The sequence below is a fragment of the Pogona vitticeps genome, chromosome 6 (assembly GCF_051106095.1).
Source record: "Pogona vitticeps strain Pit_001003342236 chromosome 6, PviZW2.1, whole genome shotgun sequence".
Taxonomy (NCBI): domain Eukaryota; kingdom Metazoa; phylum Chordata; class Lepidosauria; order Squamata; family Agamidae; genus Pogona; species Pogona vitticeps.
Genome location: NC_135788.1, coordinates 42,008,253 through 42,032,664, shown reverse-complemented (window position 1 = coordinate 42,032,664; position 24,412 = coordinate 42,008,253). Strand labels below are relative to the sequence as shown.

At 37.8% G+C, this 24,412-nt stretch overlaps 1 protein-coding gene across 2 annotated transcripts in view; it reads right to left on the bottom strand.

Annotated features, from left to right (window-relative positions):
- Positions 1-24,412, bottom strand: part of UBE2E2 (ubiquitin conjugating enzyme E2 E2) — a 248,138-nt gene that overhangs the window by 207,434 nt on the left and 16,292 nt on the right. The window contains exon 3 of one of the 2 annotated variants that reach the window (XM_020807469.3): positions 10,370-10,420. The exons of the other annotated variant lie outside the window; for it this stretch is intronic. Within the exon in view, the coding sequence (XP_020663128.1) occupies positions 10,370-10,420 (51 nt within the window). The remainder of the gene's footprint in view (positions 1-10,369; positions 10,421-24,412) is intronic. 2 annotated transcript variants of the gene reach the window in all.

The following is a 24,412-nucleotide window of genomic DNA, read 5'->3' as shown; positions in this document are numbered from 1 at the left end:
CTGTTACATGACAACACCTCGTCACAAGCTGCAGGCGAAACAATGAGAAAACTGACCTCCTTAGGCTTTCAGTCGGAAGAATTTTATTTGCAGGGACTTAAGCTGCAAGTTGCAAGTGCATTGATTTCCTGGGGGAATATGAATAGTGTGGCAGTTACGGCTTCCTAGCTCAATTTTTTCTGGGAAAGGCTCAATATTTATATCAGCACCCCCTTGTAGAACACAGATTCTTCTATGAATCTAAAAATCATTACAGTGGTGCCCCACTTAATGATTATCCCGCTCCACAATGAATCCGCTTCACGACAATGTTTTTGCGATCACAAATAGGAAAAAACCGCTTGACCATGATTGGTTCCCTGCTTCGGGAACAGAGGTTTCGCTTTACGACAATCTAAAAACAGCTGATCGTCAGGTTTCAAAATGGCCTCCCACTGTGCAAAATGGCTCCCCGCTGTTTTCAGGACTGATTTTTCGCTTTACAGGCACCGGAAAATTGCCGCCTTATGGAGAATCTTCACTGGACAGTGAGGTATTTCGCCCACTGGAACGCATTAACCGATTTTTAATGTGTTTCAATGGTTTTTTCCCCAGCTTGACGACGATTTCGTTCTACAGCGATTTTGCTGGAACGGATTATCGTTGTCAAGCGGAGCACCGCTGTATTTTAAGTATGGTGGATATGATCCAAGAGCTACATAGACACAGCCTCACACACATATGGCTGATTATCTGGACTGCCTCGGAAATCAGGAAATGAAACACGTATTATAATTATTTCAGAGGAAAGCCTTGATGTTATTTTGGTTTTATTTACTTATACTGACCCCTCCTCACTCCAAAGTAATTGCTGGAAACAGAACAGCCTCCTGTGCATAATCTGAAGTATCACTTCATTCAGGAAAATATGTAATTTGTAGTTCTCCAAGATGCACTCAAGGTATTAAGGAACATACAAATCTCATGCTCTTTGGGAGGGAGAGATCCCTAAGCATGTTAGGAACATCATTTCCAGGTTTAGTGCTTTTAAGAAGAAGTCTAAGATTTTTTTATGAAAGTTTGGCTGTGGCAGCACATTAAAACCTTCACAACCTTTACCTATAAGAAAATTGTCCACCATCAAATTATACACATACCACATATTAAGACTAAGGCATATAGATGTGGGAAATCTGCCTTAGGTCCTTCCTTCCCTCTCCTCTCATTAGCTTACTTGAAAAATATAACACAATTTTTCCCCAAGAAAATCTATAACAACTGAAAGATTTCAAAGGAACACATTTATTCAATGCTGAAAATTACCAAGAGTCTTTGAAAGACAGGTAGCATCTTGCATTTTACACAAATACCAATTTAAACCATATAAAGGCCCAAATCCTACTGTGTTTCTCACACAGTAACACAGTTGATAGAAATCTCAGCAGAAAATTGCAACAAATTAAGAAGTCAACCTGGCCATTGCAACTGTGCATCGAATGGCATCAGTGCACAGCAACAAATTTTTATATGGATTCTTAGCTTAAGCACTTTGCAGGTGAGATTTATGCCAACTATATTATTCCAGCAGACTTAAGTAACTAGATTTTGGGGTTATACTGTTTACTATAATAGGTAACTTGTGGCCCTGCAGATATTGTTGGGCTTCACCATCCCTTTTCATTGGCTATGATGGCTAGGGCTCAATCCAACAACATCTGGAAGAGCATAAATTGGCTGACTGTTAATTGTTTCCATGCCCAGGTAAATGTTTTTCTTTAACAAAAATCTCAAAAAGAAGAAAGCTAATAAATTATATTTTTATTAAGCACTAACAATGACTCGGAAACATTTAAGTGCATAAAAACATAACAAATTATATTTAATTTCAAAAGGGATCAAGAGGTCATTGTAAACTGCAAACTTGCAGTGACTTTAGTTTATAATCTTACAACAGAAATCTCTGATCTACAAATCAATTTAAAATATCCATTTTCATTTGGAAAAAGCACACTGAACTAAAAGCACTACAATTTTAAAATCAATTTATGAACACAATTTTACATCAACCTGTATTAGCAAGTCAAATTTTGTCCTGCATTAATTTACCCAATGATAAATCATCAGCCAAACTATATAACAGGCAGTTCTTAGAAGATTGGAGTGAGATACTGGCAAGATATTCCCCTTATGATACATTAATATAAAAGGATGTTATTGTCTTTTCTCTTTATTCTTCTTTAGTATAAGATACAGTTGTTGGCTGCTGTTGACTTTCATTTTATATGTAGCATTTTTGCTGTAGTGAGTGAGAAATGTTTGAAAATGTTTTTTTTTAAAAAAAAAGCTGGAAGCATTAGAACTCATTAGGAGGAAAATAAGTTTGTCTCAGGGAACCACTTACAAACCATTTGTGTCCAAAAGGCAAACTTTGAGGTTTTTTTATACAGTATGTGAAAAACATTTCATCACAGTGTAAGGGGACACTGACTACTCACTGAAGCTGCACATTAAACTCCTTTGATTAATAAACAGAGGCCACTTGTGGTATTATTCCCATTTTAAAACAAAAGGCGTAGCAGATATCTTGCACAATTTTGCCCGTTCTCCAAAGGAAATGCAAAGAATTACAGCATTTATTTGCATCTTCTCACTTCTTGCACTCACTCCAAGGATACTGATTTTCTATATTTAGAGACAGCATTCACTTGCATAGCTATGATGAGCTCACTATTTGCAAAGCCCCAGAGAATTATGACAGCTAAATAATATACACAACACTGCTCAGACTTTCTTTACAAATGTTTCTGAAATGTAACTTGAGACAAACAGGTGTAAAAGGAAACAAATTACACAATAAAGCTGAATGCTTTTTGGCTTAAATTCAGATATTGGGTTTTGCTTCTCACAGTAATGATTTCAGAGACACTTCATCACATAAAAATAAGAAAAAATATTTCCAAACCTTAGAGGAATTGTAATTAATCTGGTCTTAACTGCCTAGATTAGTTTAAATTACATGTAATGCATAAAGTATCTGCTGGATAACAAATTATGTTGGTATGACAGCATGCATGTTCAGGAATTTATACTTATGGAAGCAGACAAGGTGAGCAAAGTTTGCAAAGAAATATCTCAATAAATTCGTTTCAGCATGCATAAAATAAATAATAAAAACAGGTTTGGTTGCCTAGTGAATTTATGTAGATTATATGAAATAGGAAGAACTAAGACATATCATGAATGGTCTGTTTAGGGAAACAGGGCAGGATAAAAGAAAAACAAGGCAAGACTACAGAACATAAAAGGGCAGCCGTGCAGTGGAGCAACCGTTATCATTCATATTCAGTTTGTTTTATATTAAGGGTGCTCTGATACTAGAAACAGGCTCATCTATAAAAATAATAAAAATGTTACAGTAGTAACCTCTCTATGACCATCATGCTTACTCTACTTCTGGTACTGGATTTCTGAGATGCTCTTCTGCAAGTTTATTTTAATTGTTTTCTCCTCTACAGTAGATATGGTACATGTCCAACAGTAGCCAAAAAGAAACAAAAGACAATGCATACAGCTTGTAGTTCCTGGTAGAGGCATGCCACTCAGATTATTTGGACTATAAGTCCCATAACCTCACAGAAAGATTCCTAAAATTTGTCTCATCTGGGAGAACTGATTGATTAATCAATCAATCAATCAATCAGTATGCCATCCGTCTGATTGCCAAGGTCACTTTGGGTGGTTCACAGTATAGCAGACAACAATAACACATTAAATAATAAAGCCATAGTAATAGAAGAAAACCCAATAAACATATCAGTCAATTAAATAAAAATGAAAAACAGCATAAAATCAATTAATAACAATTAATAAAAACAAGATTGGAGAATTGATAACTTAAGAGGTGAGGTTTTACAAAAGGTAGCCATGTTAGTCTGTGCAAGCGTATCAGGCAAAATCCAAAGAAGCAAAACAAAACAAAACAAAAAAGACAAAAAATGTGGCACCTTAAAGACAAACTATTATACGTTTTTGTGGATAAGTCCACTTCGTCAGACATATGGACTAAAAATTTAATACCAGATGAAATATCAATTACTGTTATATTCTTCATAACTACCAGGTCCATCTCTCAGCATGAGGCTCAAAGGTAAAACCTGTCAATATTCCCTACATTAACAAGCATGGTTCCTCTACTATCTGTATACTCTTCCTCCCCCTTGAGTTTTGAACAGTCTTCATCCCCCACCTCTTTTCCCTCCTTACTTTTGCTCATGGGACGGTGGGAGTTTGTTTCAAAGATGGGGAGCAACAATGGAGAAGGCCAGTTTCTGGTTCTTGCAAGACTATGAATGCATGGATCAGCATCCCCAGGAGGACCCCATGGTCAATGGTATCGAAGGCTATTGAAAGGTCAAGGAGGACCAGCAGGCATACAGTGGTGCCTCGCATAACGTTTTTAATTGGTTCCAAAAAAAAAAAAACCTTATGCGAAAAAAACTTTATGCGAAACACCATTTCCCATAGAGATGCATTGGAAACCAGTTAATCCGTTCCAATAGGCACGGATTGCCGTCCTTAAGCGAAAAAACCCATAGGAAACATCGTTAAACGATACAATGTATCCTCCATTGGAATGTATTGTAGCTGACTCAATATGTTTCAATGGCTTTGCGAAGTCAATTTTTGCAAAATTAAGTGTGTCATAAAAGGGTCAAAAATGGTTTTAAATGCTTGGATTAGCTTCTGCACCCTCTAAAACGGATGCAAAAGTTAATTTGGCTTTGATCTGACTTTTCGTTAATTAATGGTGAATTTTTCCCCCCCAACTTTTGACAGCTGTCAAAATCTGACAGCTCCATTATTTCCTATGGGGGAAGAAAAAATTCACAAAAAATTAATGAAGACTCAGCAACTGTTCTAAATTCTTGGGTTCATTAGAGGACCCCCTAAGTTGTGTGCAAACCTGATTTGGCTTTGATCTGAACTTTCGTTAATTTTTTGTAAATTGTTTTCTCCCCCATAGGAAAGCATGGAGCTGTCAGATTTTGACAGGTCCATTGGTTCCTATGGGCCAAAAAACAAAAATTCACAAAAAATTAACGAAAAGTCAGATCAAAGCCAAATCAGGTTTGCACATGTCTTAAGGGGTCCTCTAACGAATCCAAGCATTTAGAACCGTTTTTGACCCTTCTAAGACACTTTTTTAATTGAAAAAAAAACATCGTTAAGTTCCTAAAATTTTTGTCCGCCGGGCCAGTAATGTATGATAAAAAGATAGCCATGACGGACAGAGGAGAGGATGGGTGGGTAGTGTGAATTCACAGAGGTCTATTCGAACTATGGTTACAGGTAAGTAATCTCTTTTTCTTCTTCATGGCCTCTGTGAATACACACAAATGGGTGATTAGCAAGCTTCACTTACCAGCAGGTGGGACATCACAGTAGGAAGGATGCCAAAACCACTCTGCCAAAGCCAGCATCATTGTGTGCTCTCACATCTAGTTGGATCTAGAGAGATTAAAGAGCTTTCTGTCTGATCTAGTCAGGAGATAGACACCTTTTGTTGCAGTTCCAAAGTCATGCTTCAGCATGACAGCAAAAAAGATTCCAAAAAGGGTTGGTGCGAGGACACAGCCCTGTTTTACTCCGCTTCGGATGTCAAAGGGATTTGATGTTGAGGCATTAAGAACTACAGTGCTTTTCATTCCCTCATGGAAGGACCTGATGATGTTAAGGAGTCGAGGTGGACATCCAATCTTGGGAAGTATATCAAAAAAAGGCCATTCCTCTAACCAAATCAAAGGCCTTTCTGAGATCTATGAAGGCCACAAAGAGTGGCTGTTGTTGTTCCCTGCATTTCTCCTGCAACTGTCTGAGGGAGAATACCATGTCAGTGGTGGATCTATTAGCTCAAAATCCACACTGCGATTCCGGATAGACTCTGTCTGCAAGCACCTGGAGCCTCTTCAGCACAACATGGGCAAGCAGCTTCCCTACAACGCAGGTGATACCCTTGGAACAAAATCAGGATGAAGTTTGAAATCCAGCCACTACATATTAAAAACTGTGCTCTTAGGAGCCATCTTCAAAATGTGGTTTCAGATACAGCCATACACAGAACCACCTGTCTGACACCAAGATGTTAGCAGATTTGTTTTCTGGCAAGTAGGAACTTGTCAAAGCTGAGAACGTTTCACTTTCACTTTTTCACTCCAGAAAGTGCAATGAGCAGCTCAGCAGCAAGAAAGGAGGTGGAGTTTAAACGTTTGCAGATCATTTCTGCAATCTAGAGAAGCAGACAAACCTCATTTACAACCTTTATGTATGGAAGAAGTCAGGGAAGCGGGTGAGAGAGCTAATACTTTATAAACTCCAGCAGGAACAATCAATCATATTTTAAAAATTGACTTTGCATGGTGCAGAGTAGAAAGTGCTAGTTGACTGTGAAATCCAACATCAGCAAAATTTATTTACAACTCTGTACTAAGTTTAGCAAGAGACAAAATGTCCATTCCATACACAAGCATGACCCCAAAACATGCTTATATTGCTTTGTAGAATGCAGTACAGTACTAGCAGGTAGGGTTGGAAACAGTTAGATGTTTAAAGTTTGTATCTTGCAAAAAATTTAAACTAGCCTTGCATTGCAAATGCTACAGGTAGGCCTTGGAAATCATGCAGGAACAGAGTTCAACAAACACATTAGGCTGGTTGCTGGGTGTGGAGATGAGAAAAAGGTGAAGCTGGGAAAGGGCATCATTAAGTTTTACTTGTACTCTGTTACTTTTTTATTCCAGCTGCCACAAGAACAGATGATGCTCATATAAATTAATATTAACCATAACTAAATACACAGATAGGGCTGCCGGGGGGGGGGGGGGCAGGCTCTTGTTAAATGTCACAAGGAGGTCCTTGCAATGTCACAGAGGTTGGGTAGGCACACACTGAAGTGGCCAGTCAATTGTGGAATCCAGCCACTACATACTTATTAAAAACTGTGCTCTTAGGAGCCATCTTCAAAATGTGGTTTCAGATACAGCCATACACAGAACCACCTGTCTGACACCAAGATGTTAGCAGATTTGTTTTCTGGCAAGCAGGAACTTTTCAAAGCTGGGAAAGTTTCACTTTCACTTTCTCACACCAGAAAGTTCTCAGCAGCAAGAAAGTTAAATGTCACAAGGAGGTCCTTGCAATGTCACAGAGGTTGGGTAGGCACACACTGAAGTGGCCAGCCAATTGTAGAACCAGGGAAAAGAACTATGGAGGTAAATAATCCCTAAATCCAGAAAAAAAACAACTAATCAAGTAATATGATAACCTAGGTTCAGGAAAAAATATCCTGTGGCTGAGGGAAGCAAAATGGGCTCAGCACTGCAGCAGTTGTTACCATTACTACTAGGGAATACATTCCATATGGACTTAAATACAGCACGAATGACACATGATTTTTTTTCAGGTGCTACATCACTGTCAGGGCTTCTGCAACCAGGCTCACAACTCACAAAGCTGTTCCTCCATTTCCTGCTCTGCAATGGTGTAATGGCCCCAGATACATGCTTCTGCTAGTTCTCACTGTGATTGGGTTGTTTCTCTAGGAGGGGCGGACCTTTCTTTTCAGTGGGGAAAAAAGGACGGGGAAGAAGATAACGGTTCAAACATGGTTTATTTCTTTTCACTTCTTGGTTGTTAACATAGAAAGGATCCAAATAACTCAACTCAGGCAGCAACTTGTAACTCTTAACATGTTTTATATTCGAACTCTTTCCTTCTTTCATTTCTTCATCATCCCATGTGGACCTTGTTCTGTTGAGGCCACGTTGGGAAGCTCAAGGCAGCACAGACTGTCCCGCAACAGGGGTGTTTCACCAAATTCCCCTCTAGATACGGAAGGTAGTTGGTGGTACCAATGTACATCACTTTCTTCCCTATGTCCTGGGACCGAGGCACCGCTATCATGCTCCATCCTACTTTGGACTTTATCTTTTCCTTATCCGTGATACAAGGGGGGTCGGGCAATAAGCCCTCCAGCAGTTCTAAGATTTGGGAATTCCCGGGGTAGCTCAATCATTCCATACCTCTTCGGTTCTATTCCTTCAGTCTGTGTACTCTTGTCCTCTCTCTCAATTTCCTGTTCTACCCCCCCTTCTCTCCTCTCCTCCCTCTTTTATAACCTCACCCCACCTCATAAGTTCTAGCTCCTCCCCTCTCCTTGCTTGTCTGGTCTTTGTCAGAAATATCTCCACAGCTCTGTTTCTACCAGTCTCTCCTTCTCCTAACTTGATCAACTCTCCCACCGCGCAACCAGCTGTCATCTCCTGTCTGATCTCAGTGGAGGACAGCACATTACGCAGCTCTCCTTCACACTCACTCATCTTCTTTGCCTCTCACCTTTTTGGTATGCTAAAACTACACAAGCACAGGCAAGTTATCTGGCTGTGGAGGCAGAGGTTGGGAGTTCAATTTCCCACTGAGCTTCCTTGACAGGGACTGGACTCCATGATTCATAGGGTCCCTTTCAGCTCTGCAGTATCAAGATGATGAAAATGATGAACTGCATTTTTACATTGAATCAGTAAGTCCTAGTAATAGCAGAGAAATAAGTTCACAGGCCTTAAGACACACACACACACAATTTTCCTCCAGTGTTGCTCATCTTGACATTTGCCATCCTGAGGAAGAAGCACAGCTGTTCCCTAAGACTTAAGCCACAGCTTGACAACACAAATATTTTTGTTTAGAAATGGGAATATTTTAGAATAGAATGTTTCTAAAACCGGAAGCAGTACAACAAGAAAAAAAGGCACAGTGGGGTGCATGGCTAGCAGATCTGTAAGATTCACACTGTCATAAAACTCCAATCAGTGTTTTTAAATGAAGAGTTCTATTAATAAGGGTCAGATTCAGCCACACATATTATGTTATGCCCAGTCCATGGGAACACGCAAGAGAATATTACCGGTATATCTCAAAGTTATTGATGTTCAGGAGTTAGACAGAAGCATGCAACAAATGCAAAAGCTTAACTCTAGCTACAGTTTTTAATTACAATTTTGCTTTTTAAAAATACACATTCATGCTTCATTGTTGAAACTGTACCTACTAAGCATTTTTTCCACAATAGCAGCACCTCACATACAAAAGGGAGTAGGTACTATGATGTAAAGAAAATTCATCATTCTATAGAAAAGTCTTCTTTACCAAGATCAACAATTTTCCCCAGATCAAAGTACTTTAAAGTCAGAGCCAACAAGCTGGAATCAGTTGAAATCAATACATGAAGAGGCATCTGTGAGCAATATCAACTAAACACCTGCCATCCAAACAGCTTTCATTTACATTTGAGATCTTCAGTTACTAAATGTTATAGATCAAAATGGAAAGTAACATGTTTTATTCCCAAATAACTGTTATTGTAATTCCCTGAAATACTTTTTGATCACCATTATTCCAATATTACTTCAATGCCTAGTACTTGAACTACTTCAAAACATGTTATGACCATATTATAATTTTGACCAAAACAAACAAAACCAACATAAAAGTCTTGCCTAACACAATGCATTCAGTTTAAATTTGAAATGGGAAGCAATGGCTTAATAACAACTGCTTAATGACATCATGTTTTATCAGGATATCACATGAGCAAACAATAAAGAATTAAATTTGACAACAACCATGTACATTAATATACTTTTACTTCCTCGAATTAGACATACAATATACAAGCAACACTGTAAATATGAAAGTACAACTTCCAGTCAAATTCCAAAAATAAATTTATATCTAGTTAGCAAACATGTTGTCTCACATAGCCAACCATTGTTCTGAGAGAACAGGATAAGTGAAATACAAAACAACAAGATTTCAGTGCCTTTATTTTATATATTCAAAATGAATGCACATACCATAACCAGGGTGGATAAAATCAAATTTAAAGTGATTTAAATAACAATTTAAATAAAAAATTAAATATTTAAATAGTCACAAAATCCAGTTTTTAAAATTTAAATCATAATTTAAATGAATTTTATTTAAATCAAATCTACCCTAGCTAAAACCCAGCCCTACAAAATGCTCAGGAAAAAGAAGAAAACCTTCAAATCAGCTATCTTTTCTTGTGCTAGAAACATAACCATTGGCCAACAACACATCAATAACTAAATCAAAGTATCTTAATAAGAATTAAAGAACAACACAGATCTGGATAGATCTGATTATCATGTTTTCAATTTATCTATGTCATCATTATTCCTACCGTGAAAAAGTATAAATGATAACAATAAGCTTTTATGCCTTAAGTCTCACTAATGAGATTCAAGACACAGGCAAGATTTACCTCCAGTAGAATTTTCATATTCAAAATAAACAGAATCCATTTAAAACTCACCTACAGTTTGGAGGAGGGTCTAATGTAATTTCTGCAAGTTCTTTCTGAATTCTTAAGAAAAAAGAAACAGGAGTTAAAATGACATAATTTTTAATATTTTATTTTCAATTTTATTTTTTTACTCCAGTAAATGGAAAATAAGTCTCGATTTGTAAAAGAAATATAAAAAGTTAATAGTACAGTGGTGCCCCGCATAACGAGCAATTCGTTTAATGACAAATCCGTATAGCGATGTGGTTTTTGTGATCACTTTGATAAAACATTGCTTTGCGATGATCGGTAAGCATTTCGCTTACCGATTATCACATAACGATGTTTTAAGAACAGCTGATTGGCGGTTCCAAAATGGCCGCCAGGTGAAGAAAATGGCCGCCCGCTGTGTTTTCGCGCCCTTTCCTCACTTACCGGGCAGCGCAAATGGCGGCCGCATGGAGGATTTCCGCAGAACTGTGAGTTTTTTGCCCATAGGAACGCATTAAACGTGTTTTAATGCGTTTCTATGGGCTTTTTTGACCCGCATAGCGACGAATCCACATACCGACAATTTTTTCAGAATGGATCATCATCGCTATGCAGGGCACCACTGTATTCTTTAGCTAACATTACTCCTTAATTTAGCTTACTATAATCCAGAAGAGGCATGCACAGATATCTGGAACATGCCCCAAATAATATCCAGTTTCTATTTCAGAAGACACTCATATCAAACCAAATTTAATTTAAAGCTTTACCAGGTTCAAAAAGCAGTTCAATTTCAGACACATGGCACAATGTCTTACCAATTACAAATGCAAAAATAGTAATCATGCTTTGCCTTTTTAAAAATTAACTACTTTCTGAAAACTGATACATTTCTAAAAAAATTTAGAATGTACAGTGGTTCATCAAATAAGTGGCAGCAAGACCTATTCAAGTACATATATGGAACATGCATTCAAAACAAGTTTTCAATTTCTATCCTTTTTTTGAGAGATCAGCAAGCAAATTTTTATTTTAAATTTAAAGTAAGTACTTTAAACAACAAAAGCCTTTGACTGTGTGGACCATAACAAACTACGGCAAGTTCTTAAAGAAATGGGAGTGCCTGACCACCTTATCTGTCTCCTGAGAAACCTATACGTGGGACAAGAAGCAACAGTTAGAACTGGATATGGAACAACTAATTGGTTCAAAATTGGGAAAGGAGTACGACAGGGCTGTATATTGTCTCCCTGCTTATTTAACTTATATTGAGAATATATCATGCAAAAGGTTGGACTGGAGGAATCCCAAACCGGAATTAAGATTGCTGGAAGAAATATCAACAACCTCCGATATGCAGATGATACCACTCTGATGGCAGAAAGTGAGGAGGAATTAAAGAACCTCTTAATGAGGGTGAAAGAGGAGAGTGCAAAAAATGGTCTGAACCTCAACATCAAAAAAACTAAGATCATGGCCACTAGTCCCCTCAACTCCTGGCAAATAGAAGGGGAAGATATGGAGGCAGTGACAGATTTTACTTTCTTGAGCTCCATGATCACTGCAGATGGTGACAGCAGCCACGAAATTATAAGAAGACTGCTTCTTGGGAGAAAAGCAATGACAAACCTAGACAACATCTTAAAAAGCAGAGGCATCACCTTGCCAAAAAAAGTCCAAATAGTCAAAGCTATGGTTTCTCCTGTAGTGATGTATGGAAGTGAGAGCTGGACCATAAAGGAAGCTGACCGCCAAAGAAGTGATGCTTTTGAATCGTGGTGCTGGAGGAGACTCTTGAGAGTCCCCTGGACTACAAGGAGAACAACCCTATTAGTTCTAAAGGAAATCAACCCTGAGTGCTCACTGGAAGGACAAATCCTGAAGCTGAGGCTCCAATACTTTGGCCATCTCATGAGAAGAGAAGACTCGCTGGTAAAGACCCTGATGTTGGTAAAGTGTGAAGGCAAGAGGAGAAGGGGACAACAGAGGACAAGATGATTGGACAGCACCACGAAAGCTACCAACATGAATTTGACCAAACTCTGGGAGGCAGTAGAAGACAGGAGGGCCTGGTGTGCTCTGGTCCATGGGGTCACAAAGAGTTGGACACAACGGAACAACTAAAGAACAACAAAACAACAACTTTAAACACCACCAGTTAAAAAACTGAAAAATGAGAGGCGGAATGGTTCTGGTCACACATCTCAATGAGCCAGGAATGTAACGAAACTAAGCATGGGACTTTTGAAATTTGTGGACTACAGCTCCCAGAAATCTGCAGGAATTCCCTCAATCAGATTTCTTTTATAAATCAGAGGTGTGCTAGGCATTTCCAAGTAATGAAGCAAATGAATTCCTAGAGTCTGGCAGTTGTTTTCATTCTGTGGAACAGAGAGGAGAAATGATTGGGCAGGGCTAAGCTCTTTGAGAGTTCCGATAGATTATGGTTGTGTTAGGCTCTGCACAGGAATTTTCTCTAAAAATAAAAAAGCAACAAAACCCCCCACAAAACTACTTATCAGATACATAATCCCTTGCAACTCCTGTATGTCTTAGATTTCTTGATTAAAGTCCCCAGAAGTGTAGCTTGGAGAATTCTCACAGACCTCTGTGGCCTGTAATCCATAAATTCCAAAAATCAGATGTCTAAATGAAGCTTTGGCTTACTGTAAACAAGCAGCAAACATGTTTGTAAACAAGTTCAACCACAAATTGAACTCTATGGCTTATTTAGTCATGCCTGTTCCAAGCAAACCCGAAAGTGACTCAGCAACATAAGCATGACATCTCAGCATGCCCAGTTAGTCCTGAAACCCAACAAGTACTGGTGACATACGAATTCCAAACTATACATTTTTAATTTGAAAGAATAATATTATCCTGCACAATATGCTTAAGTGATAATTTTGGACTTAGATCTGTAACCGATTTAAGCTAAATGTCTTAAGTTAGCAAATAGCTTCTTATTACCTTCAATGATGTGTACAGCCCGATACTATGCATATTTATTATTTATATACAGTAAATATGTGTGTGTGTTCAGTCGTTTAGTCGTGTCCGACTCTTCGTGACCCCATGGACCAGAGCACGCCAGGCCCTCCTATCTTCCACCACCTCCCGGAGTTGTGTCAAATTCATGTTGGTTGCTTCGATGACACTGTCCAACCATCTCATCCTTAAGTGTATGGTCATTCCCATAAAGTACAATGCACCTTTCCATCTTTTTCTGAACTAAATGTGTCTTTTCCTATGTTATACTAATTAAAATTGGAACATTACTCATGTGGTAGACAAATCACAAGGAGAATAAGGAAAAGATAAACAATACTGGAAAACAGATAGATGTACATGTTATCTGGCCAGCTTCCTCAAATACCTGCACTATCCGTCCTTGGCTTGTTATAAGTATCCTTGTTCCCAAACAAAAGTTAAGGGAATAAGATACCATGAAAGTTCCCTTTGCTCAAACGCATCTGTTAGTCACGAAGATGAATTCTGATCTCAGGTACACAAGTAGCTTGTACAATACAAAAAGCCTATTAAACACAGCTCATAGGAATAAAAATGGATTTCCCAAGGTAAACATAAAACTGTTCCAGAACACCACAGCTATCCTTACAGCACTTGCTTTAATATCAAACAAGGTCAATAGACTACCTTTATAGATTACTGAACACTGTTATATCTTCAAAGCACATATAACAAAAAAAAAAACCCTAACCAAAATGAAAAAAGGGGACACTATCTGGGAAATGTTATATATACACTTAAATATACAGATAGGCATGAACTGCTGTTCAGTGGTTCAGCTCAGTTTTGTATGGTGCCTGCACAGGTGTTCCGTGGCTGCCAGAGAAGGAAAGAGGGGGGAAGAGCACACTGCAATTGGTGAGGGGGTTCTAAACTATGATTTAACAATATTGTTTATAATTCTTCCAGCATATACATATTCTTGCATACATAAAAGAGAAGAATAAGTGACTCCAGAATACAGGGATTTTAATATACTATTTCATCTTACTGAAATATGAGAAGTGCTAGATGCACCTTCAAAAATGTAAAAAACAAATTCAAACCAGTACTGCCAATTACAAAATAGATACAATCAACTTTGTAAGTAAATGCCAGTCCATCCACAATCTCCCAGATGACACTGTCCTGGCCACAATGTAGGGGCAATTATAGCATATATATTTATGAGAGAGAGAGAGAGAGAGAGAGAGAGAGAGAGAAGGCAGGCAGGCAGGCAGGCAGGCAGGCTTTTATTAAATTTCTCACAAAGATGATATACAAGGCATCAAAAATACAATGCCAAATGAGTTAATGGCAAATCTGGCTACTAAATGGTATGACTTTGTCTTGCATAACTATTTCACCTTCAACAATAACATGTACAGTCGTGCCCTGCTTAACTATTGCCCGCATTACGACAAATCCGCTATACAACGATCTTTTTGCGATCGCAAAATGATGTTTTACATTGGGTTTTTTCGCTTTGCGAAGATTGGTTCCCTGCTTCGGGAACCGATTCTTCGCATTCCGACGATCAAAACAGCTGATCGTCGGGTTTTCAAAATGGCCACCGGGTGCTCAAAATGGCTCCCCGCTGTGCTTAGGGACAGATTCCTCGCTATACAGGCACCAAAAATGGCCGCCATATGGAGGATCTTCGCCGGACTGTGAGTTTTTAGCCCATTGGAACACATTAACTGGGTTTTAATGTGTTTCAATGGGTTTTTTATTTTAGCTTAACGACGTTTTCGCTCTACAGCAATTTCGCTGGAACAAATTAACATCATTAAGCGAGGCATCACTATACTGTATCTTTAGGTCAGAAGCACAGCTATGAAAGTATTCACAGCTAGTGCTGAATAGTGCTTCCTCACTTCTGTCCACAAATCTGAGATCCATCTGGACTTTTAACCAGACAGGCAGAGGTGGACTGGTATTCTGAAACAATCTGCTACAAGATCGACCCCTAATAAGAGAATGTTAGTCATATACAGCTCCCAAGAGAGACATATCATCAGTGTCCTATAGCCCATTCTGCTTACAGTAGTTGGAAACACAGTTTTGTAACACCTCAAACTCTCAGGACACTGTTAAAGATCTCAAAGTAGCTATTATTTTTAAAAGGCAATTACAAAGAAAGATCGGAAAGAACTACCACGGGGATACTGTATGTATAAATAAAGATGACATAGAATAAGCATGTGTCTGAGGAAATGAACTTTGGTCCAGAAAAGCTCACACTGAAACAAATCTATTAGTCTTTAAGATGCCACAATGTTTTGTTCCCTGTTTCTCTTGTTTGTTATTCAACATGCTGAAACAGATTAATATAGTTTCCTCTTTCAAAACTTTAAAAGCAGGAACTCCTTCAGTTTTGAATTTGCACTGGTTTAAAATCAAGACTGGTAAAAGTATGTCCCTCTGGGGCCCAAAAGAAATCCTTGCCTCTCCAAACCATTTAATTATGTTTTTAAAAGTGCCCCCAGTTCCCCTTGTGCCCTCTAGAGCCATAGGAAACAATCTTGCCATATATTGGGCTCCACGTGCACCTTACTTTATGGAACATTTTTGTATCCTTAAAAAAATAGCATTAAAGGGTGTGTGGAGACTTCTTCAATAAAAAAATACTTTTCTAAAAGAAAAAATATTCTGGGCAGAGTGAGGGACAGGTGGCTTTATTTTTTCGATTATGTCTGTATGTTTATGTATATTTCTTGTGTCAGTTGAAGAACCTAACAAAATCTACAGTATTTGAAAGAGAAGATGTAAATGTATTAACAAACGAAAATGAAAAACTAAGCATTTAACTACAAAGAAATAGAGTAGTTTGTTCTGTCCTGAAAAAACTAGAAACTTTTTATATGGGGAAAACCTCCAAGAAACTTATTTATTTATTTATTTATTTATTTATTTATTTATTTATTTATTTATTTATTTTATATCCCGCCTATCTAATCAATTAAGATTACTCTAGGCGGCTAATTTTGTGTAAAGCACTAAAGAACAGAATGTAACAATGTATACAAGAAGCCAACCACTCCACACATGGGCATGTATTAATATGAATGATTTCTGTCTGAGAAGTGCCTTGTGGCAGAATGATTAAACTGCAGTACTGCAGCTGAAACGCTGCTCCCAACCTGGTTGTCCCAAGTAGTCAGCTCGAGGTTCACCTAGCCTTACAACCTTCAGAGCTCAGTAAGATGAGTATCCAGTTTGCTGGGGGAGGGCAATGTGTAGCATGGATAATTACTGTAAATTGTAAACTACCAACAGTGTTTTAAGCACTATGTGGTATATAAGCAGCACACTACTTTTTTTTCCTTTTTTGCTTTTTTATATGATCTGATAATAACCTACATTATTGTGCAGATGCAAAGAAGAACAGATTGAACAATAATGTACAGTTGCCCATAATGACATGCAACACAGTAAGAGCTCTTTATGGGCAACTGTACATTTTTATACCATTTCCCTGAAAATAAGACCTAACCTGAAAATAAGCCCTAGTATGATTTTTCAGGATGCTAACAATATAAGCTCTACCCCAAAAGCCACAGTTAAGTGAAATCCCGTCCCTCCACCATTGTGTAACAACCAAAAGAAGATGACATGACCATATTTGAATAAATCTAGATTGTCGTACAGGAAAAAAATAAAACATTCCCTGAAAATAAGCTCTAATGTGTTTTTTGGAACAAAAATTGATTTAAGACCTTGTCTTATTTTCGGGGAAACGTGGTATCCACAACAATATTGTAAACCAGAGGTAAAGAGTGGTACACTGCAATACTGAGGTCATAACTACAGATGGGCATGAAATGTTGGTTCAGCACTTTGTGCCAGTTCAGCTGATGGCCACACAGCTGATCTGCAGCTTGGTACCCCACTCCCCCAGCTGGCACCGATTCAGAGGCAGCATCCAGAGGAGGTGGGCCAGGGAAGCTGTGGCCCTACCTCTAAGTGGGCACCTGCTGGAGGGGTGAGGTGCCAAACTGCAGATCAATTGTGCGGCCACTGGCTGAACTGGCAGTTTGTGCCCATCTCTAGTCATGATTCAAGTTATTTATAGGAAATTACTATACCTCCATCTTCAGCTAAATCTAAATACATCCAGAAGAGTTTAAAAAGTATCTTGAATCTCAGCAATAGTCTCACTTTCCACTGCAATGCCAGTAAAACATCTATTTCAAACAAAAACATATCTTCCACCTTGGTCAGCACTCAATCCCACAAATGTAAAAATACTTAAAAGTTGTCTTATTATATTCAAACATTTGCACTATGTAATTTTTCAATTGTGTCTAGCTTGGATTTTTCTCAACTGCCTTTTTAAAAAACATAATATCAGCAACATAAACTGAAAACATAAATTTTCTTGATTAATATAGAAAATAAAATAAACTAATCCATGTGTTAGCACATACAGTATGTGGAGGATTCTTTTACAACTGCCAAACTGATCATTACTGTCATAAAGGTTCTAACCAATGCAAGACAGGAAAGAAATATGTCGCAGCATGTGCATATATATTTGGGGAAAAGATTTTACATAAGTCCCACCCACAATGGTTTCACACCATGTATCCTTTTGTTATATTTGTGTATTATTCAAGGACACTTTTAAATATATAATGCCCTAATGCTACAAACATCTTGCTGAGTTTCATCATCATCACCATCATCATCTGTCAAATAAATTCTGACCTAAGGTGACTGTTTTCAGAGTTTTCCAGATAGAGAATACTCAGAAGTGGTTTAGCAGTCCTTTCTTCTGGGTGTGCCCTGGGACTGTGCCGCTTGCCCACGGCTATGCAAGCTGGCTCTACTTGCAGGAGGCACAGTGGAGAATTGAACTCCCAACCTCTGATTCTGCCACCAGATAAACTACTGCTGTAAGTTTGCCTAAGTATAATACAGGAGCCAACAACTTGTGGCAATGTTGGACTGGAATTCCTACCATCAACTACCACTGGCTGTGGTAACTAGGGCTGAAAGGAGGTGCGCCTTAACAACATCCAGGGGACACAATTTGCCCACACATTACATGATACAGAACACGGCCATAGATTACACAAAGTAAACATGTCTTTTCAAATAAAGTTGAGAAGAGGTTGAACCTGCCCTTCAAACAACTGGGATAACCAGGTGCAGCAAACAGAATCATAGAACTGAGTTGGAAGGGGTCTATAAGGCCATCTAGTCCAAATATGCATAACTTCTATTCAAACAACGCTCAAACATGGTTTCTATGCACTCCAAAGTCTGTGTGGGGGGGAGCCAACCACTGAATTTTGAGAAACAACTACAGTCTTGATTTTAAAAAGCTTGATGCAGGATAGTCCAGACTCTTACTGACAGAGATTCAAGAGATGGTGAATGTTCTTCTATGTAAAATTCAAAATCACTTATTAAAAACTCCTGTGTTGGATCAGATCAAAGGGCGGATCCATGTCTATGTGATGTCTATGTCAAGCTGGTTAGGGATGAGAACAACAGTACTCTCCCATTGTACAACAGCACATTACAAGACATAAAAAGAGATCACCGAGGTCTACACAAAGTACTGAAGCAGGCAAGTAAAGTTCAACATAATAAGAAACTGATCAGAGCAGGTGGTCATCACTCTGCATGGTTAAAAAAAACCCAAAACACTTCAGACTGGGAGACAGTAGGAGTTGTACTGAAGTATAGAACATGATCAAATGATCAGCACAATGAGACCCCTTCTCTCTTTCTCCCAATTCACAGACAACCCAGAGAGAATAAGAGAACGAAAGGGGCCAATGGTACTCATAAAAATGAAAAGATTTAAATTAAGCTTTTTTAAAAAAAATACATTTTATTAACAAGCAAGCACAGAATGCCATTAACAGCCTAAATCTAATAGCTAATCCCAAATAGAAGAGGCAGATCTAGCAAACCAATGGGAACATGATAAGTCAACTGTCATGCAAACAGCACTTGTTTAAAAGCTCTCTTCTAGTTGGGACTATCAACCATATTTAGTCTACTGATTTTCAATTAATAAGAATCTTTACACTCCCAAAACATACAATGCAACATTTTTGGTCATGTAGTTGACATTTATGTATTTCATTTTAACATTTAGTGCCTGTCTTCTATAAAGATGACCAAGCCTACGGGGGAAAATATTTGAACTTAGTTCTTTTTGAATACATTATAAGAATATTAAACGATACCACTTACTTGAAGGATAAGGCTCAGTTATTAGGAAGACTTTTAGGCACAATTAGGAAACAAATCTCTTTGAACAATGTGGATTTGAAAAGAACTTTTCAGAAGTCAGGGCTGATAGTTAATTTGGCATAATAGTGTCTCCACATACAATGAAATGGGATGTCTATGTTCTTTGGCAGAATCATACATATTAATATTTCAAATGGAACACTGGCAAAGCTCAAGTAACAGTAAGGCATAATGCAGAAGTACAACGTGAACCATATGGGCTCAGCAATTAATCATGACATGAAGCAGTGACTACCCTGGGTAACCCAGGAGTTCTTGGACTGCAACTCCCAGTGATGAAGGCTTCTGGGAACTGCAGTCGAAGAACATCTGGGTTACCCAAGGGTGGGAACCACTGACATAAAGGATGGTATCATACAAAGCACACTACATCAGAAGCTAGTGATTTGGTCCCGCTTAAAGTACACAATGCACAACATAATGGATCACTCCAGGAATCATTAAATTTGGCAAATGAACAAGGATAATGGGACTTGTAGTGCTCATAATGAAGAAACTGACATAGAAATTTTGTATACCATGGTTCAACCATCAATCCATAGGGAGACTGCACCTCAAAAATCAGAAGACTGAGAATAGGAAAGGCAGCAACTGAAAAGAACATCGAGTGTAAAAATGTGCCACTGGAGACCAAGACTAAGACCATCCACACTCTTGTATTTCCAGTCACCATGTATGGGTGTGAAGGGTGGACAGTGAAGTACTGATTCTAACCTATAAAGCCCTGAATGACTTCAGCCCAAGCTCTCTCAAGGACCACATCTCCCTTTATGAGCCCCTTTGGTGTTAAGATTATCAGGGGAGAATTTTCTGTTGGTCCGCCATCTTCACAGGTGCACTTGATGGGTACATGGGAGAGAGACTTCTCTGTTGTTTTTCCCAGACTTTTGAACTCCCTCCCATAGGAGGCTAGGCTGGCCCCATCTTTAATGTTCTTCGGCAAGCAGGCAAAGACCTTTTCCTTCAGGAAAGCTTTCCCTGAGTGACTGCCTGCCTGGGTGGAGGTTTAAATGGATTGTTGTACCTTACTGCTTTGACTGCATTTTGGTGTTGCTTATGTTTTTAAATGGATTATTGTAACTTACTGCTTTGACTGTGTTTTGATGGTACTTATACTTTTTAGTATGGTATTTGTTTGATCCTTTTTGTATTTGTATATTTACCACTTTTGCTTTTAATACTGCATTTTGATGATGTAAGCACCATGGGTCCTTTTTAAGGAAAAAAGGAGGTGTAAAAGTATTTTAAATAAATAAATAAAATAAATAAGAAAGTAGACAGGAAAAACACAATGATTCATTTGAAACATGGTGCTGGAGGAGAGCTTTGTGGATAACCTGGACCACCAGCAAAACAAGTAAGCGGGCCTAGATTAGATCAAGCCTGAACTATACCTCTGGACACAAGCATGTTGAAACTGAGGGTGTCCTCTTTTGGACATATCATAAAAATGGAGGATCCTCTGGAAAAGAGAAGAATGTTGGGAAAGGTGAAAGGCAACAGGAGAAGAGGGGGACCAAATATGGGATGGACTAACTCCCTAAAGAATCCCACAGGTTTGAGTTTACAAGACCTGAGCAGGGCAGTTGAAGATAAGACATTCTGGAGATTTCTCATTCATAGGGTCACCATGAGTCGGAAGTGACTTGATGGCATGTAACAACAACAAAGCTAGACACATCTGGAAGGCCTAAGGCTGCCTACTCATTCACTAAACCATATATTAGCATGGCAATAACAAACCTGAGCAAGCCCTGGATTTCTTTACTCCTCTCTTCCATTAGCCACTAGAGCAATCAGAAGAAGAAATTCAAATTTTGCTTCTATTCTTCAATAAATAATAATAATAATAATAATAATAATAATAATAATAATAATAATAATAATAATAATAATAATAATAATAATAATAATAATAATTAATAATAATAATAATAATAATAATAATAATAATAATAATAATAATAATAATAATAATAATAATAATAATAATAATAATAATAATAATAATAATAATAATAATAATAATAATAATACATGTGTCTGGTCTCTGGGTGTCTGTGAATTTCGTTGTATGTGTATATACTTACAATGACGATAAATTATTATTATAATACAGTCTTAGATCAGATGATCCTTTTCAGGGTGTTCTTGGTACAGAGTACTCAGAAGTTGTTTACCATTCCCTTTATCTGCAACTGTGCAGCTTGCTCTAGACCAGGGGTCTCCAAAGTACCCCCTTAGCACATGTCCAGTCTGTCTTGCCTTTTGATCCAGCCCCGGCTGGTGGGAGTGCAGGCAGGCAGATGAGCAGGAATGTGGGCAGGCGGGAATGCAGGCGGATGGGAGTGTGGGCGGGCATGCATGCGAGAGTGCAGGAGCGCTGGCAGCCGGGCATACCCTCAAAGCTGTGGAAAATATATTATCATGGTGAAATATTTTGAGACCCCTGCCCTGGACCATACAGGCTATCTCTTCTGGGGTGTGCAGTGGGGAAATCAGACTCCCAACCTCTAGCTCCACAGCCAGATTATCTCCACAGCCAGCTATCCAGCCATCATCCTTCTCCCTTAGCCACAAACAGATCAGCTTGCTTCAAACCAAAATTACACTAATCACTTCTTACTTCAGGTAAAATAGCAGGAAATTCCCTTCCATTCCATTCTCTCCTCCAAACACACACACTAGTACAAAACCAGCCACCTTCCCCACCTCCTCTATAATGTGATATCTGCGGAACATTTTGTCATTCATAAAACTTACGATTTCTGAAATTTGTCAACTGCAAATCAGATCTCTCATGCTCATGAATTAACTAGAAGAGACTGCTACATCTACCTCATACTTTTGTTTGGACCACATCTGGATTTTAACCTGCTTTATATTTCTCACTTAATTTTCACAATTAAGGTTTTTTTTACTCTAATATTAAATTGTTTTAAAAGAAAAAAAAACTTAATTTAAATGATCAGTTCTATCTATCATGCCAGCTACTATATGAATCAGCATTACACTGTGAATAGAAATAAAATAACCAACAATTAAAAAAAGATTATTAGTCACTCTATATCAGCCTTAAGATTTAATCTGGATGTACCATTGCAACTAAAAATATATTCTTTGCTTGGGTTTTTTTTTAAAAGAATGCCTTCCAATCTTAGGTTAAAATACTCTGTAAGTATGTCCGAGCTTCAGACAGGTATAAAAAGTAGTTTAGAATTCCTTTTGCTTTCAAATCTTGCCTGTTTGGATTTTAATGTGTTTTGAACAAAGCCTAACACAACTACCAGTTGTTTGGTTTTTCTCTATTGCTTCAAGTTTACTTATGCTAACTTACTATGAAAATCATCTTCTGAGTTAAATATATGATCTAGGTAGCATATATATTCTAGCACTTTCTCAAAATTATTAGCACTACTATGACCACTAAAGACAAAAATATATTTTAATCATGTACCCTTCAAGAAAAGAATAGAGGAAATAAACCATACTATAAAATTGGATTTTTGACTATTTTTCATGAATTCTCTGGATATATAAAATATTCTTCCTCAGTCTTTACCCCCAGTTTACTGTATTTCTCTTGTTAAGCACGTCTTGCATTTCACAACAAATAAAGAACTTGCAAAACTTGCCAGACAACAACCTATAGGAAGCCTGCACAGAGTGGGTAAATGGAACCCTATGTATACCTCACAGGCAACAAAAGTGTTTACAGAAAAATCTGACATCTTTACACTGATAACAATTATTGTTGTGCAATGTACAAGGATATTTTTAGTTATCTGGTTTTAAACAATCAATGATTTTCATCCATTATTTATTTCATCTTATTTATCTCAACATATATGAGGGATGAAAAGCCTCAACATCCTCATAGGGATGTAAAGCCCCAACAACGAGCACAAATGCAAGCATCTAAATCTACACACACACACTAACCCATAACAACTGTCATTACTGCTTATTATATATTTAGTATAAAAAATACTGTCCAAATTCCATTTTGTTTGCACAATTTCAAAATAAACAACTGTTATACTAAAGGTGAAATATTTCATAGTTGTCATATGAAATGTCCAAAATATTTTTACAAATACATAAACAAGAATTTGAGAATAATTTGGATTCACTTCAACAGCATAACACATTTACACAACAAAGCACTGAGCAAGTGGAAAACAGCAGCAGGATTCTGTCAGAATCTTCAACATAAGTATCGAAGAGCTTTCCTGGATGAGATCAAAGACCTATGTAGTCCTGCAAAAGATTCAAATAAAACTGGTAATTTAATTTCTGACATAATTTATGAATACTTGTTCATCCAGTTTTTCCCAAGAGACTACTACAGGCTCATGTAACCTCTGTGACATCGAATGCTTTCTACCAACTGATGCTGGCATGCCAACTACAGAGAGACCTGGCATCATTTACCATTCCTATGTGAGAAAATTTTGCTTATTCTTCCATGTCTTTAAAATAATTCTTAATCCTTGATAAAATTAAAATAAATCAATCCCATACTGTACATATAAATCTGTTTTAGTCATACTCCTTATCCATACCAGTCTCTATAAAAATTTAAATGAGATTACCATAAAGAGCATATAAATGCACTATGTGCACAAAAGAAATTTCTCCACTGTTTTAAACTTTGTTTTCTTTTCATGAAAGAAAACAAGAAAACATTCATCTGAACTCCCAGTGATCTTTCCCTACTGATCTTTTTTAGAATCAAAGTAGCTATATGATTCAAGTGTAAAAACAAATATCTAAGTTGGGTATACCCTTACCAGGAAA